This window comes from Zalophus californianus, chromosome 10 (genome assembly GCF_009762305.2).
Source record: "Zalophus californianus isolate mZalCal1 chromosome 10, mZalCal1.pri.v2, whole genome shotgun sequence".
NCBI classification, from domain to species: Eukaryota; Metazoa; Chordata; class Mammalia; order Carnivora; family Otariidae; genus Zalophus; species Zalophus californianus.
The window spans coordinates 88,995,724-89,011,506 of record NC_045604.1 but is presented as its reverse complement, the minus strand read 5'-3'; the positions used below and the strand labels follow the sequence as shown (position 1 = coordinate 89,011,506).

General features: G+C 37.7%; 1 protein-coding gene across 2 annotated transcripts in view; it reads left to right on the top strand.

Annotated features, from left to right (window-relative positions):
• RBBP6 (RB binding protein 6, ubiquitin ligase) overlaps positions 1–14,895 on the top strand; it is a 31,401-nt gene extending 16,506 nt beyond the window's left edge. The window contains exons 8-18 of one of the 2 annotated variants that reach the window (XM_027610045.2): positions 1,925–2,097; positions 3,337–3,440; positions 3,984–4,321; positions 5,742–5,838; positions 5,979–6,057; positions 6,160–6,214; positions 7,387–7,455; positions 9,200–9,562; positions 9,853–9,954; positions 10,804–12,564; positions 12,906–14,895. In XM_027610045.2, coding sequence (XP_027465846.1) covers positions 1,925–2,097; positions 3,337–3,440; positions 3,984–4,321; positions 5,742–5,838; positions 5,979–6,057; positions 6,160–6,214; positions 7,387–7,455; positions 9,200–9,562; positions 9,853–9,954; positions 10,804–12,564; positions 12,906–14,475 — 4,711 coding nt within the window. In that variant the 3' untranslated portion in view covers positions 14,476–14,895. The remainder of the gene's footprint in view (positions 1–1,924; positions 2,098–3,336; positions 3,441–3,983; positions 4,322–5,741; positions 5,839–5,978; positions 6,058–6,159; positions 6,215–7,386; positions 7,456–9,199; positions 9,563–9,852; positions 9,955–10,803; positions 12,565–12,905) is intronic. The other variant, XM_027610046.2, reaches the window with a different exon arrangement.
• The last annotated feature ends 888 nt before the right edge of the window (positions 14,896–15,783 follow it).

Below are 15,783 nucleotides of genomic sequence, written 5' to 3'. Positions count from 1 at the left end.
CAGTTGCCCTGGGCAGCTGTGAATTCATACTACAGAGCACAGTATTAATTGTCCCTTTGGACTGCATTCTCTAACCAGTCCTCCAGTGGATTATGAAGTGAGCACGTCCTCAGGACATACCTTGAGAAACATCAATTTAGAGAATAGCTGGCAATGTTCATAGTGACACAGGGAAAATGTGCAGAAGAACAGTTTTCCTCAGCTTCATGCTGTCATGTTCAAGTGTAGTGAGCTGGTGAGGGTGATGGAGAAAGATGGCTATGCTACCGAAATGATATGGAACAGACAGAGTGGTTTCAAGTATGTGCTTTAGTAATAAGTACCTTGTTTTAGTTCACGGATAGGAATGAATGTTCTTCCAAACTCCCAACCCTGTTCACTTTCTCAGTTTCACCCCCATCTATTTTTTATCCGTCACCATCCTGTGTTTTGTGGTTCATCTTAGACTAGTCTGTTGTTATGCTGTTTCTAATTCAGACATGTCATACATGCTTCCAAACAACTTAGGTTGAAATGGTTGATTTTTACAGACACAATTTAAGAGCAGACCGCTTCATCTTAATATAATATATACAAGTAAAAGTATTTAAATAAAAATTTATGTTGGAAAAATTAACACCACCCTTGTGAACCCTAACTAATAATTAACTTCATTGCCTTTGAATGCTGAAATACAAAAGCCCATTTGTGCCAAACACACAGCAAATACTGGGGAAAAATGGGAGCCCAAATATTTTAAATGAAACTTTCACCCTCTCCACTAACACCACTGATAAGCAACTCAGACTCTTCTTCTGTTTCTTTTTCTATCCTCTGTTCTCCTCTTTTTTTTTTTTTTCTTTTCTTTTCTCTCTTTTGGGCAGTGGGAGACTCCTCTTTCACAAATTGGGAACAATGGGGCATAAGCAAATTGATACTTATTTCTGGAATCGTGGTGATGTCTATGGAGCAACTGCAACACAAATAACACACCTAAGGTACCCTACTCCGTACAGCTGAGATTCTTTCATTTCCAGCGTTGAGATTGACACACTGTTCCTAAATGAGGTAGAAAGAATTTAGGAATTCCTGTGTTTCATAAATCTGCCTGATTACAGAGAAGATGGGGGTGTTCGAAATAGTGACAAGTCTGAGAATAGTGTATTGTGTTTCTTTCTTTTTAATATATTAAATATACAACATTTCTGCAAAATGCACTTCAACCAAAAAAATGGACCCCATGGTGGAAGTGTTACTTTATATTTTTGTAACACATACTCTGATCACTTAAGTCATTTATATTTCTTAGTTGGCTTTAATAGATTAGTCTCTCTTTTAAAATACTGATGATGAGTAGACCACTGGTTTTGCAGTCTACTAGCTACTGGTGTGGTTGGCAGTGTCCTATTTCCCTTGAAATATCCCCCTTGATTGTGTAATGTCAGCACCAATTTCTATTTCCTGTGGTACAGCATTCACTCTGGTACCTTCACACATTCTGGGACTGTGGGACTGTGGAGGGGAAATTTCACTTGTTTTTCAAGTAATATGGTAGGATAGGGAAAATTGTGGCTAAGGTGTTGTCAGGTCTAAGTTCAAATCCTGTCTCTGCCACTTAAACATAATTTTGTGGCACCAAATGTGTTCCTTTATTCTCCGGCCCTTAGTTCTAGAGTTGTGGATTCTTAAGATCCTGTTAGCCAGTTTTATAGTGTTTGTTTCTTTTTGTTATACTTGTTTAGGATTTTGTTTTATGTCTTTTTTGTTGTTTAGGGGGAGGATGTTCATAATTACTCCCTTATTTTGGAAGGTGCTACACTTGTGTAAACAAATTTAGCATCGTACTGAATTACAAGTTCCAAATATGGCATAGTAGAACATGTGTGTATCTTGGAAATACTTTGCCTTCTTAACAGTGTTAAAACAGTAAAACCTTCTTTTACAGAGAAGCATATGCAATTGGGAAGAAAGAAAAACCACCTTTCTTACCAGAGGAGCCATCTTCTTCTTCAGAAGAAGATGATCCTATCCCAGATGAATTGTTGTGTCTCATCTGCAAAGATATTATGACTGATGCTGTTGTCATTCCCTGCTGTGGAAACAGTTATTGTGATGAATGTAAGAAACATTGAACCTTCAAAGAGTAGATCTTAGAACGTGTGTATTTACCTGGAAAGGCTCTAAGCAACATTATAGGTTTTAATATTGAAGTATAAAATGTCAATAATTGGTCAGTTCATCAGTGAGCATTTAATAGCAAGGACCGTCTTTGTCGCTGCTTTTTTTTTTTTTTTAATAACAACAGCCTCTTTGTCCTGTTAATTATTAGTTAGAATGGACCACCTCTTATACCTTCATCAGGGTAGCTGTACTGAGGTTTTATGAAATGTAGGATTTTTGTTGCCTATACGTTTTAAATGGAATGCAAAATTTTGAAAGCTTTTTGGGCCTTAGATATTCTGGAAATATTTTTAAATGGTACTTAAATCCCTTTCCTGGATTGTGAAAAATCACTTACTCTAAATTCCTAAGTTTGATTGAGAACTGCTGTCTGTAAAGATACTGCCCAACATTTGCCATGTGGTGGCTTGGGACTTTTTTTTCTGATCATTTATATTAGCATTTGTTTTTTTCTGCCACGTATTCTAAATTTGCCCCTTCTTAACCCAGATGAAAATGACATCTGAAAATTTTACTCCTCAGTCCTGCTCTGGCCTTTTTCATTTCTAAACATAGCTTTGGAATATAAATCTTTATTTTGGGGTCTTTTTAGTGAACGCCAAAGTCACAAAGAGGTCACTCAAGATTTGTTTCAGAGTGTGTCTTAGATTTAACAAAGCACTTATTACTGGATTTTTTACTACACTGAAGCATAATCAGTGAATCTATAATTTAGCGTTATTCCTGTGCACTGTGCTGGAGGTGTCACTGACCTTCTTGCCTGAATAACCCTTCTGGTCTTTATCCTATACTTTTCTTGTGAGGCTTTTTTAAAAAGCCTGTTAGCCATGTAAAGTTTTATCTTTCTAGACTGTATCTTACTTCTATTTTCCCCTATAATATTCCAACTACTAAACAAAGAGAATAGTATTTAGGAAAGAGTGCTTTTTCTCTTAGTTTAAATGTTTGTTGAAATTATATTCATGATTTCTATTTTTAAAGGTAGAAGTTAGCAGAGGAGTGCTATCAGGCGAGAGATTTTACTTCTAAGTTTCTTAATCTTATCTTAGAAATGATTAGTGATGTGTGCTTGGAAACAGTAATGTAACTGATTAGATATAAGTGGTCTTTGTAATTCATTCTCTAAACACTGAGTTTGTACTCTGCTTTTATTAATATTTAAAATATTTGACATAGGTATAAGAACAGCACTCTTGGAATCAGATGATCATACATGTCCAACATGCCATCAAAATGATGTCTCTCCTGATGCTTTAATTGCCAATAAATTCTTACGACAGGTAACTATCTTTGTATCCCTTTTCTAAAATATTTTTTAAAATTTTTGATTGTTGGGGCGCCTGGGTGGATCAGTCGTTAAGTGTCTGCCTTCGGCTCAGGTCATGATCCCAGGGTCCTGGGATCGAGCCCCGCATCAGGCTTCCTGCTCCGCGGGAAGCCTGCTTCTCCCTCTCCCACTCCCCCTGCTTGTGTTCCCTTTCTTGCTGTGTCTCTCTCTGTCAAATAAATGAATAAAGTCTTAAAAAAAAATTTTTTTTTGATTGTTCAGGGGCGCCTGGGTGGCTCAGTCATTAAGCGTCTGCCTTCGGCTCAGGTCACGATCCCAGGGTCCTGGGATCGAGCCCTGCATTGGACTCCCTGCTGAAGCAGGGAGCCTGCCTCTCCCTCTCCTGCTCCCCCTGCTTGTGTTCCTGCTCTCACTGTCTCTCTCTCTCTCTGTCAAATAAGTAAAATCTTTAAAAAAAAATTTTATGATTGTTTAAACTGTACTTGAGTAAATACAGCCTTACATTTTCCTGCATTTTTCTGTTTGGTATATATAGGCTGTTAATAACTTCAAAAATGAAACTGGTTATACAAAAAGACTACGAAAACAGTTACCCCCACCACCACCCCCAATACCCCCTCCAAGACCACTCATCCAGCGGAACCTACAACCTCTGATGAGATCTCCAATATCAAGACAACAGGATCCTCTGATGATTCCAGTGACATCTTCATCAACTCACCCAGCTCCCTCTATGTCTTCATTAACTTCTAACCCGTCTTCCTTGGCCCCTCCTGTGCCCGGAAATTCATCTTCTACCCCAGCTCCTGTACCTGATATAACTGCGACAGTCTCCATATCAGTCCACTCAGAAAAATCAGATGGACCTTTCCGGTAAGTCTGTGTGCAGTTCTCACTCTTCAGAAACAAGTGAGATCAGTAATACAGTTTTTTATTGTTGTATATTGCTCTAGTAGTTGTAGTGACCTGCAGTATGTATCATCCTTGTGAATCATTGTACTCAGTAAGGTGGGGGAATAAAGTAACCCTCTTCTAAAGGTTTCCTTGTAAGAGATGACTTAATCTTAATTGGAAGAACAGATAAATGAAGGAGATTCACTCGGCAAATGATTAAGCATCCCAAGGTCAAGGACTATACAAGTTGCCAAGAACCCTTGTTAAATGTCAAATCATAGAGAGAATTCACTTGTGGTCATAATGGTGGTATTAGAAAGAGTTGATGTGAGCAGAACTAAGCACAATTTGGATCGGTGGAGTAGAGGGAATAAAACATTGGTGGCAGTAGAAAAGTCAGAAACAAACTGACAGGAGCAAACTTAGGTAGAAGATGACCAGTGAAAACTCACTTAAATCCTCTACCACTTGCTCCTACCACTGGAGCAAAATTAGGTAGAAGACGACCAGTGAAAACTCACTTAAATCCTACCACTTCAGACACAAAAAGGACCTTTGACCATGTCATCCAGTGGCTCATAAATTCTTAAAGAATCAACAACTTTTTTTAAATTTTTTATTGTTATGTTAATCACCATACATTACATCATTAGTTTTTGATGTAGTGTTCCATGATTGTGCATAACACCCAGTGCTCCATGCAGAATGTGCCGTCTTTAATACCCATCACCGGGCTGACCCATCCCCCCACCCCCCTCCCCTCTAGAACCCTCAGTTTGTTTTTCAGAGTCCATTGTCTCTCATGGTTCGTCTCCCCCTCCGACTTACTCTCCTTCATTCTTCAGAAGTACAGATTTGTGATTCAAGAATCAACAACTTTAAAAAAAAAAAAATAGATGCCAGGGATCTGTACAGACCTACTGAAGCAAAAATCTTGAAGACTGGGACCTTTACATGTATATGGAAGACTTCTCACTGATTTTCTGTGATTAACAGTGGGAATGAGTCTCAGGGTTCATTGGCTTTTCTAAGATCACCCCTTTGATTCAGTGGTGGAGCTGGAAGTAGAATTCACTCTTAATCCTGTCTTCTTTAGGTCCCACACTTTGACTTTTTTTTTTAAGCTTTATTATTCTTAGAACTGAACTGATTTCTTTCATAGCTATCACAGATGGGACTCCTTAAGGAGATTCCTTCTTTTTACTTACATTGTGTGTTTGAGGAACTGTGCAAAGGTCTAGGCTTCTCACTTTCCTCCAGAGTTTTCTTCAGCTTTGATTTAACTCACCTTAATGCAGGTGGTGGGTGGACAGACTTAGTAATAATATGTAAATTTTTTACTCTTAATCCTCCATTTCTGATGACTTCTTAATGTATTGCAAACTACATTGTTTTGTAGGGACTCTGATAGTAAAATACTGCCGGCTGCAGCCCTTGCGCCCGAGCACTCAAAGGGTGCCTCTTCAATCGCAATCACTGCTCTTATGGAGGAGAAGGTAAGTTTGATTGGCTTTTAAATTTGGAGGTTTGTCTTACAGTTTTTCTTCCAGGTTTTTTTTGTTTTTTTTTAACTCTCCCTCTTTTGTCTTTTTTTTTTTTTTTTAACTTTCTTTTTATTCATGTTTTTTTCCTACAGGGTTACCAGGTGCCTGTACTTGGAACCCCGTCTTTGCTTGGACAGTCCCTATTGCATGGACAGTTGATCCCCACAACTGGTGAGTAAAATCATTCTGGTTTGAACATTTTCTCCATTCAAAAATAGTTGTAACTTTACTTAACATGCGATTTCATATTTACCTATTGTTTTTGTTTCCAAGGTCCAGTAAGAATAAATACTGCTCGTCCAGGTGGTGGTCGACCAGGTTGGGAACAGTAAGTATATGTTTAAAAAATCTACAGATGATTGCTTTTGAACTAGATAATGGGAATTAGAATCAGATGTGTTGGTGAATATTTTTTATTGTGAACTCCTCTTTCATATGCCACGTTAACGTAGTTTTTATGTAAAGTGGCATAAATTCAAGATTATGTGAAGAACTATTTTCTAAAAGAATGAGTAATTCTTTTCTGAAAATGGTAAAATACAAATTCGTATCAATTTTTGTTACTTTCATGTCTTAGCAAATGGTGATCTTGACAGGATCTCAGTTCATGGATAAGTAGTAATTGAAAGTAGGGGGTTTTTTTTTGTTTTTTTGAAAGAGTGTTTTAAATGTTGAATCACTTACTGTGCTAATAGATTAAATTTTTTCCTAGCCTTGATATGGATTTTCAAAATTTGATTTGAGTAAACATATTAAGGCTACCAAACAGTTTCTCATTTTGAATAGTCTGTATTAGTGGAATTTTATTACATATTAAAATCTATAGGATTTTGATCTTTGTATTGATAATGGTCTGTAGCATTAAAAATTAGTGTATTTATTTATGAATGGTCTTTATACAATCATTTCTGTTTCTGTAATCTATATAAATGGGCTTATATATTTATATAAACTGGCTTATATTCTAAAATTTTGATCTGTTTGTTTGAAAGATAAGTCAGTTTTTTTATTTTCAAGAGTATGCTAAGTGAGAGACTTAGCAGATTGTGTTGGTAGAAGGAATACAGGATTTGGAGACCGGTAGGCTTGGGTTGGAATCCCAGCCCCTGCACTTAGCAGCTATATGACCCTTGGGCATGCAGTTTTACTCAGCTCCATTGCCTCATCTGCAGAATTGGAACAGTGCTAGTTCCTTAGCTGCACAGTGCCCAGCAAATAAAAGGGCTCTATTTCTCTTGTAACAAGTTCACAGTCACTTGTAGAATGCTAAATGGAATACCATATTGTGAAAAATATTGTACATTGAGGTTTAATTATTGTCACAATAGTTAATTGAAAAAATAGTTTAATACTTGCTCATATCCCCTCTATCTGGAACAAATTACAGAATGGGGGTCAGGAAGAAGAAAAAGTTTCTAGAATAGTTAAAATATGTGTCTTAAAGTCCACACACTAAGAGATCCTGTGTTATACTCAAGCCCATTTTATCTTTCCACACAGTTCCAATAAGCTTGGATATCTGGTTTCTCCACCACAGCAAATTAGAAGGGGGGAGAGGAGCTGCTACAGGTAGGCTTGTTAAACATCTTGAAAAACTGTAATCTGATGACATGCTGAAAAATATAACACAAAGAAATTAAAGCACAGCAGTGGCACGAGAGGGAGGTCATTTGGTTTATGCTTATCTCACTTAAGTCCTCAGTTGCCCTTGAGGCCTAGAGAAGAATAGATTACATTTAGTCTTTTAAATGATGGTTTTAGGCTACATCTTTAATACTCCTTCCCAGTGACTACTTTCTCCAAGCACACGGCAGAATATTACCTCACATTTACTCTTTTGAGGGTAGAAGGACATCATTAAGGTCCAGACAGTATTTAAGGTGACAGTTTAATTTAAGATGAAAGTTAACTTGCTCACCTCCCAAGTGTGAAGGCTTGCATTTATTTCTCTTCTAGACTCCATTTTCTGAATCTCCTCCCACCTTCTCTTTTCCAAAAGAAGAGACAAAGAAATTGTTCACGGCTTTTGCCCTGGACAGGCAAAAGCAATGTTACTCTTCAAAGCCCTAAGTCTTATTATCTAGGTCACACTCGCCACCAGGGTAAAGGGCCTCTAAATTAACTCTATAACAAGAATATTAAGGTTTATCTTCTAGTGCTGCCTTGAGAATTGCTAAGTAATAACTTTGTTACTAGATCACATGTTAATAGAAGATAATATTTACTAATTCAGACTCTGAAAAGAGCTTAAACTCTAAACCCCTGCTGCTGCTGTTGTGTACCAGTTATTCATAATTTAAAGAACCTTTAGCTTACAGAAATAAGCCCACCTTTTAAAGAAGTCACTATTTCTTTGATGAGGGACAATTCAGAAACTTTGGCCAGCACTCTTTATTTTTACCCAACCCTTAGAAATAAAACATTGAGATTTTTAGTTGTTAGTGACAAATGTTAAGAGTGGTACTTATTTTCTTGAGGATGAAAGGTAGAGCATAGGGAATATAATCAGTGGTATTGTGATAGTGTAGTATGGTGACAGTAGTTACACTGTGAACCTCACATAAGGTATAGACCTATTGAATCACTGTGTTGCACACCTGAAACTAATGTAACCTTGTGTGTTACATTCTAGTATAGTTATAGTATAGTATAGTTACAAACTATACTTCCAGTTTTTTTAAAAAATGTGACCAATTATTAAAAAGTACTTTAAATGCAAAAACGAAACAAAACCAAAAAGCTATGAAGCCATTTAAAACTGTGTTTCTAAAGACATTTTAATGACATCGAGAAATGCTCATGATGTACATAATGTCAGGTGAAATATGAAATTATGAAAATCAAAAATACCTTGTACTTAGGTATTTTTGAAGTACCATTTAGAAGGATCCTTTCCACACTTCCTACCTCAAAGGATTACAGGAAGTGGTTTTTATTCATCGAAAGTTTTGGTTTGGAAGGCATTTTGGGGAGGCCTGGGTCAGAGAGGCATTAACCTTGTCAGTTCCTTTAAATGACAGATTAGGAAGTCACAAAAGATCTTTGTGGAGTGGTAATCTGAACTTCACAAAAGAGAACTTCTAAATATGGCGTCTCCGTAGAGAGAAGGCCTTATAAACTTGTATCATTTTGGTCCCCAAGTGGCCTTAAAAATTGTATTTTCATATGAATAAGTTCCTATTCTTATTTGAATAGTTGATTCTATTCCATCATTTGTAAGTTTGAAGATAATTACAGATAGAAAAGACACTTACTTGTCTTGTCTTGGGTGATTATAGTTTGAAGGAGTAATATCTCGGATTTATTTCTCCAGAAGTATAAACCGCGGACGACACCACAGCGAAAGATCACAGAGAACTCAAGGCCCGTCGCTACCAGCAACTCCAGTTTTTGTGCCTGTGCCACCCCCTCCTTTATACCCGCCCCCGCCCCATACACTTTCTCTCCCTCCAGTTGTGCCTCCTCCACAGTTCTCTCCTCAGTTTCCTCCTGGCCAGCCACCACCTGCTGGCTACAGTGTCCCTCCTCCAGGCTTTCCTCCGGCTCCGGCCAATTTATCGACAACTTGGGTATCCTCAGGAGTGCAGACAGCTCACTCAAATACCATCTCAACAACACAAGCACCCCCGTTGTCCAGGGAAGAATTCTATAGAGAGCAGCGACGGCTAAAAGAAGAGTGAGTGCTTCAGTTTGAAATTCTCATACACTTTCATTTTCTGATGTAACATTCAACCAGGTATCTTTGGAAACATTTTCTAGTGTTTCCAGTTAGTACAAGAAAAATCACCTAAAAATTAAGCCAAAGCCATACAAGCAACTTCCTCAGGGATTCTTAGTTATTTATAGTTTTAAAATGGAAAACTAATGGCAATTTCATTCATTTCATTCATGATCTAATTACATTTGTCTTGTTAGTTTTCTTAAATGGTTTTTGTTAACTTTCACTCTTTAACTTTATTTTACTAGGGAAAAGAAAAAGTCCAAGCTAGATGAGTTTACAAATGATTTTGCTAAGGAATTGATGGAATACAAAAAGATTCAAAAGGAGCGTAGGCGCTCATTTTCCAGGTTAGTGTTTTGCAAGCCTTCACAACAGAATTACAAATGGGACTTTGAATATCCAGGGATTAGCTATGGATATAAATAACATTGCACTTACGGAATTTTTCTGATTCGGTCTAGGTTTATAGAAATGGACATGTAGCTTATTTCCCAATATCTGTTTATTGAAATAATGTCTCAATGTAAATTCTATTGTGTAGAACGAGCAGTTATGGGGATGAAATTGCCCTTGTCCCTCGAAGTTATTTGTAGCGTGAAATAATTGGGAAATGTTTGTGGAAGGAAAGAGAGAAATAGCTGAAGAACATTTCTGAGGACCCTTTTACCTGAGGCTACAGCTTCTTGCTGGAACATTAACCTGTGTAATTGTTGAAGTAGTGGTAGAATACAGACTGCTTTATCGATAGAAAAACTGAATTATAAAAATTCCCTGGAAGTTTGTTTAAAAGACTTATTTTTTAAGCTTACATTTGAAATGTGGTTCCTTTCAAAGCTAGACTATTGGCCAACGTAGGACAAAGAAATTACTCCTACTTAAATAACCAGATAGGAAGTAAAATTTAAATTTAATTGGCATTTTGTTTAATGTTAATTAGCTCATATAACTCACGGTACATTAATGCGCTTCACTCTTAATTGTCAAGATTTCACTTTTGTTTTGTAACAAATGATTGCTCTGATCTTTGTGTACTTTATTCCATTCCAGTAGAGGTCACTGTGCCTCTTTAATCATCTAAGATGAAATTTGATATAAAGAAAGATGGAACCGTGAGGAGAGCATGCTAGAATCTGAGTCTGTATTTTATTTTGTATATATTTCTCAACTATCAACTATTGTTTTGTTTTTGTTTTTAGGTCTAAATCTCCCTATAGTGGTTCATCATATTCAAGAAGTTCATATACTTATTCTAAGTCAAGATCTGGTTCAACACGTTCACGTTCTTATTCTCGATCATTTAGCCGCTCACACTCTCGTTCCTATTCACGATCACCTCCATACCCCAGAAGAGGCAGAGGCAAGAGCCGAAATTACCGTTCACGGTCTAGATCTCATGGATATCATCGATCTAGGTCAAGGTCACCCCCATATAGACGATATCATTCACGGTCAAGATCTCCTCAAGCATTTAGGGGACAGTCTCCTAATAAACGTAACGTGCCTCAAGGGGAAACAGAACGTGAATATTTTAATAGATACAGAGAAGTTCCGCCACCTTATGACATGAAAGCTTATTATGGGAGGAGTGTTGACTTTAGAGACCCATTTGAAAAAGAGCGTTACCGAGAATGGGAGAGAAAATATAGAGAGTGGTATGAAAAGTATTATAAAATAGGTTATGCTACTGGAGCACAGCCTAGACCATCAGCAAATAGAGAGAACTTTTCTCCAGAGAGGTTTTTACCTCTTAATATCAGGAATTCTCCCTTCACAAGAGGCCGCAGAGAAGATTATGCTGGTGGACAAAGCCATAGAAGTCGAAATTTAGGTGGCAACTATCCAGAAAAGCTTTCAACAAGAGACAGTCACAATCAGAAGGACAGCACAAAGTCGAAAGAGAAGGAGAGTGAAAATGCCCCAGGAGATGGTAAAGGAAACAAACATAAGAAACATAGGAAAAGAAGAAAGGGGGAGGAAAGTGAAGGCTTTCTAAACCCTGAGTTATTAGAAACTTCTAGGAAATCGAGAGAACCTACAAGTGGTGAAGAAAATAAAACAGATTCATTGTTTGTTCTCCCAAGTCGAGATGATGCTACACCTGTGAGAGATGAGCCAATGGATGCAGAATCTATCACTTTTAAATCAGTGTCTGAAAAAGACAAGAGGGAGAAAGACAAACCAAAAGCAAAAGGTGATAAGACCAAACGGAAAAATGATGGTTCTACTGTGTCCAAAAAAGAAAACGTTGCAAAACCTGCTAAGGGACCTCAAGAAAAACTAGACGGAGAGCGTGAAAAATCTCCTCGACCTGAACCTCCACTTAAAAAAGCCAAAGAGGAGACTCCAAAGACTGACAATGCTAAATCGTCATCTTCCTCTCAAAAAGATGAAAAGATCATTGGTACCCCCAGGAAAGCTCATTCTAAGTCGGCAAAAGAACACCAAGAGACAAAACCAGTCAAAGAGGAAAAAGTGAAGAAGGATTACTCCAAAGATGTCAAATCAGAAAAGCTAACTAATAAGGAAGAAAAGGCCAAGAAGCCTAGTGAGAAAAGTAAGCCACCTGACAGCAAGGGAGAAAAAAGAAAAAGAAAAACTGAAGAAAAGGGTGTAGATAAAGATTTTGAATCCTCTTCAATGAAAATCTCTAAACTAGAAGTAACTGAAATAGTGAAACCATCACCAAAGCGCAAAATGGAACCAGATATTGAAAAGATGGATAGGACCCCTGAGAAAGACAAAACTTCATCATCAACTGCCCCAGCCAAAAAAATCAAGCTCAACAGAGAAACTGGTAAAAAAATTGGAAGTACAGAAAATGTATCTAATACAAAAGAAACCTCTGAAAAATTGGAATCAACATCTAGCAAAGTTAAACAAGAAAAAGTCAAAGGAAAGGTCAGACGAAAAGTAGCTGGAGCTGAAGGATCCAGCTCAACGCTTGTGGATTATACCAGGTAACTGATTATGGGTGGTTGGGTGTGGATGTTTGGGGAAAGAATTCCTTTAATTTTATCAATGCTTTTAATTCTAAAGTGTAGTATGTTAAGAAGGGGTTAGCTTGGTTTATTCTTGTCTTTAAAGAAAGGAGTTGAAGGTTGTAAATAGATTTTGTGGGTGAGCCTTTTTTTTTTTTTTAACACAATCCTACATTTAAATCATTTAATCTCAGAGTAGGGCTATTGGCTTTTGAGAGTTAAAAGGACATTTATGTTTAAGTTAGCCTTTTTTATATTTATCAGTGTTCAGTAGTAGTAAATTCCTCATTAAATTAACAGCATTTTAATTTTTTTTTTAGTACGAGCTCAACTGGAGGCAGTCCTGTGCGGAAATCTGAAGAAAAAACAGATACAAAACGAACTGTCATTAAAACTATGGAAGAGTATAATAATGACAATACGGCTCCTGCTGAAGATGTTATTATTATGATTCAGGTTCCTCAGTCCAAATGGGATAAAGATGACTTTGAATCTGAAGAAGAAGATGTTAAGACAACACAGCCTGTATCAAGTGTAGGAAAACCCGCCAGTGTTATTAAAAATGTTAGCACTAAACCCTTAAATACAGTCAAGTATACTGAAAAAGAAAGCGAGTCATCAGAGAAAATTCAGAAACTCACCAAGGAAGTGAGCCATGAACTTATACAACATGAGATCAAAAGTTCAAAGAACTCTGCATCCAGTGAAAAGGGGAAGACCAAAGATCGAGATCATTCAGTGTTGGAGAAGGAAAACCCTGAGAAGAGGAAGAACAGCGCTCCGCCGGAGAAAGATAGTAACTTGGACCGTCTGAATGAACAAGGAAATTTTAAAAGTCTGTCTCAATCTTCCAAAGAGACGAGAACTTCAGATAAGCATGATTCCGTTCGAGGTTCTTCAACTAAAGACTTTACCCCCAACAGAGACAAAAAACCCGACTATGACAACAGAGAATACTCAAGTTCCAAACGTAGAGATGAAAGGAATGAATTAACAAGAAGGAAAGACTCTCCTTCTCGAAGTAAAGATTCTGCATCTGGACAGAAAACTAAGCCACGGGAGGAGAGAGATTTGCCCAAGAAGGGAACAGGAGATTCCAAAAAGAGCAATTCCAGTCCCTCAAGAGACAAAAGACCTCATGATCACAAAGCCACTTATGATACTAAACGCCCAAGTGAAGAGACAAAACCTGTAGATAAAAATCCTTGTAAAGATCGTGAGAAGCACATGTTAGAAGCAAGGAACAATAAAGAGTCAAGTGGCAATAAATTACCATATGTGCTTAACCCACCAGACCCACAGACTGAAAAAGAGCAAGTTCCTGGGCAGACTGACAAGAATGCAGTGAAGCCGAAACCGCAGTTAAGTCACTCCTCCCGACTTTCCTCCGACTTAACTAGAGAAACTGATGAAGCTGCTTTTGAACCAGACTATAATGAAAGTGACAGTGAAAGCAATGTGTCTGTAAAAGAGGAGGAAACTTCAGGAAAAGTTTCTAAGGAACTGAAAGATAAAGTCGTGGAGAAAGCAAAAGACAGCCTGGACCCAGCAGCAGGCGGCCAGATAGGCACAGCCAGGAGCCAGAGTCAAAGCAGCCCTAGTGTTAGTCCAAGTAGAAGTCATAGCCCTTCTGGAAGCCAAACCCGAAGCCACAGCAGTAGTGCCAGCTCTGCAGAGAGTCAGGACAGCAAGAAGAAGAAGAAGAAGAAGGAAAAGAAAAAGCACAAGAAACATAAAAAACATAAGAAGCATAAGAAGCATGCGGGCGCCGAAGTAGAATTGGAAAAAAGCCAAAAACACAAACACAAGAAAAAGAAGTCAAAGAAGAGCAAAGATAAAGAAAAGGAGAAGGAGAAAGATGACCAAAAAGTGAAATCTGTCCCTGTATAAAAGGACGGATTTTTAAAAATTGACTTAATTACTAAGTCATCTGTATTAAATTTTGTTATAATGTAAAGAGATTCAAGCCTTGTAAATAATGATATGGAAGACCCTGTGCTGCACTTAAAATATTGCTGCTTGATTATTTGATTTTTACATCAGAGCTTTATAACACGAACTTTTGTACAGAATTGTGAGTTGTGACCATGTAACATGAGAGGTTTTGCTAGGGCCTATTATTTTTAACCACCATTAATTAGTTGGGGTGGAGTTTACTGTACTGTGAAATTTTCACATTTGAATTTTTTTAATTGCCTGGCAAAAGCTGGTATCAGTTCTAAAATATCAGCAGAATGATTTGCTGAATTCATTACAACCCCAGTATGTCACTTTTTGATTACAATAAAAGTTTTCAGTAAACTTTTCAAATGTCGAATATATGTGTTATTTGAAGGAAGTGTGTCATGTCTCTTCCCCCTTCCATTTCCTCATTTAAAATAGCCTTTGAGCCTGTAGTATAAGCTGCACCAAATATACAAAATTATGAAGTAAACATGGTAGGTAGACTTCATCAGTGGGCTGGTAGTAGGTGGCCAGAAATAAGAAATCAGGATTAATTGGAGAGCTGGTTGAAAAAAAATCTGAAAGGGTCTTAGAGTAATTAGAAGTTTGGACTTGAATTTTAGCGATGAGGAATTGTGATTTGTTTATGGTTCTTTTTCTTGAAACCCTGTTAAACAAGTGTTAAATTCCTTGATAAAGTGCCCACTAAAGCGCACAGTCATGAGCGTCTGTGGCCTGCCTGGTCTGCCCTGTTGACGAGCAAGCAAGTAGGAGGTCCAGGAGCATTGGGTTAGACTATAATGGGCTCTTTGGGGCTGTGGTTCAGGAAGTTATTGTAGGCAATGAAAGGCATTGAAAGGATTTGGGGAGTTAGGGTAAGAATGGTACCTCAGAAACTTGGCAGTATGAACAGGGATCAGGATGACAGCGGCTGGAAGGAGGAAAAGAGACCAGCTCCAGTCTGAGTAACAGTTCCCCTGAACTGTTACTAGTGGGAGGGGAAAGGAACTAAATTAGCAGCGACTTGCTTCTGTGAACCTCCTGTGTCTGAGCCTTTAAAGGATTTCCAGGCTGGGCCGTGCGGACGGTATGCAAAAATACTTCAGAGTGTGTTTTTAATGTAACTTCTAATAGTTAAAGAAAAATGATTTAAGGAGATTAATGTGAGTGTCACAAATGCTGTTGACCTCATGAAAGCCATGCAAGACTGAGTTAAGTTTGTTACGTGTTTGTCAGAAGTGTGTTAAACTAAGT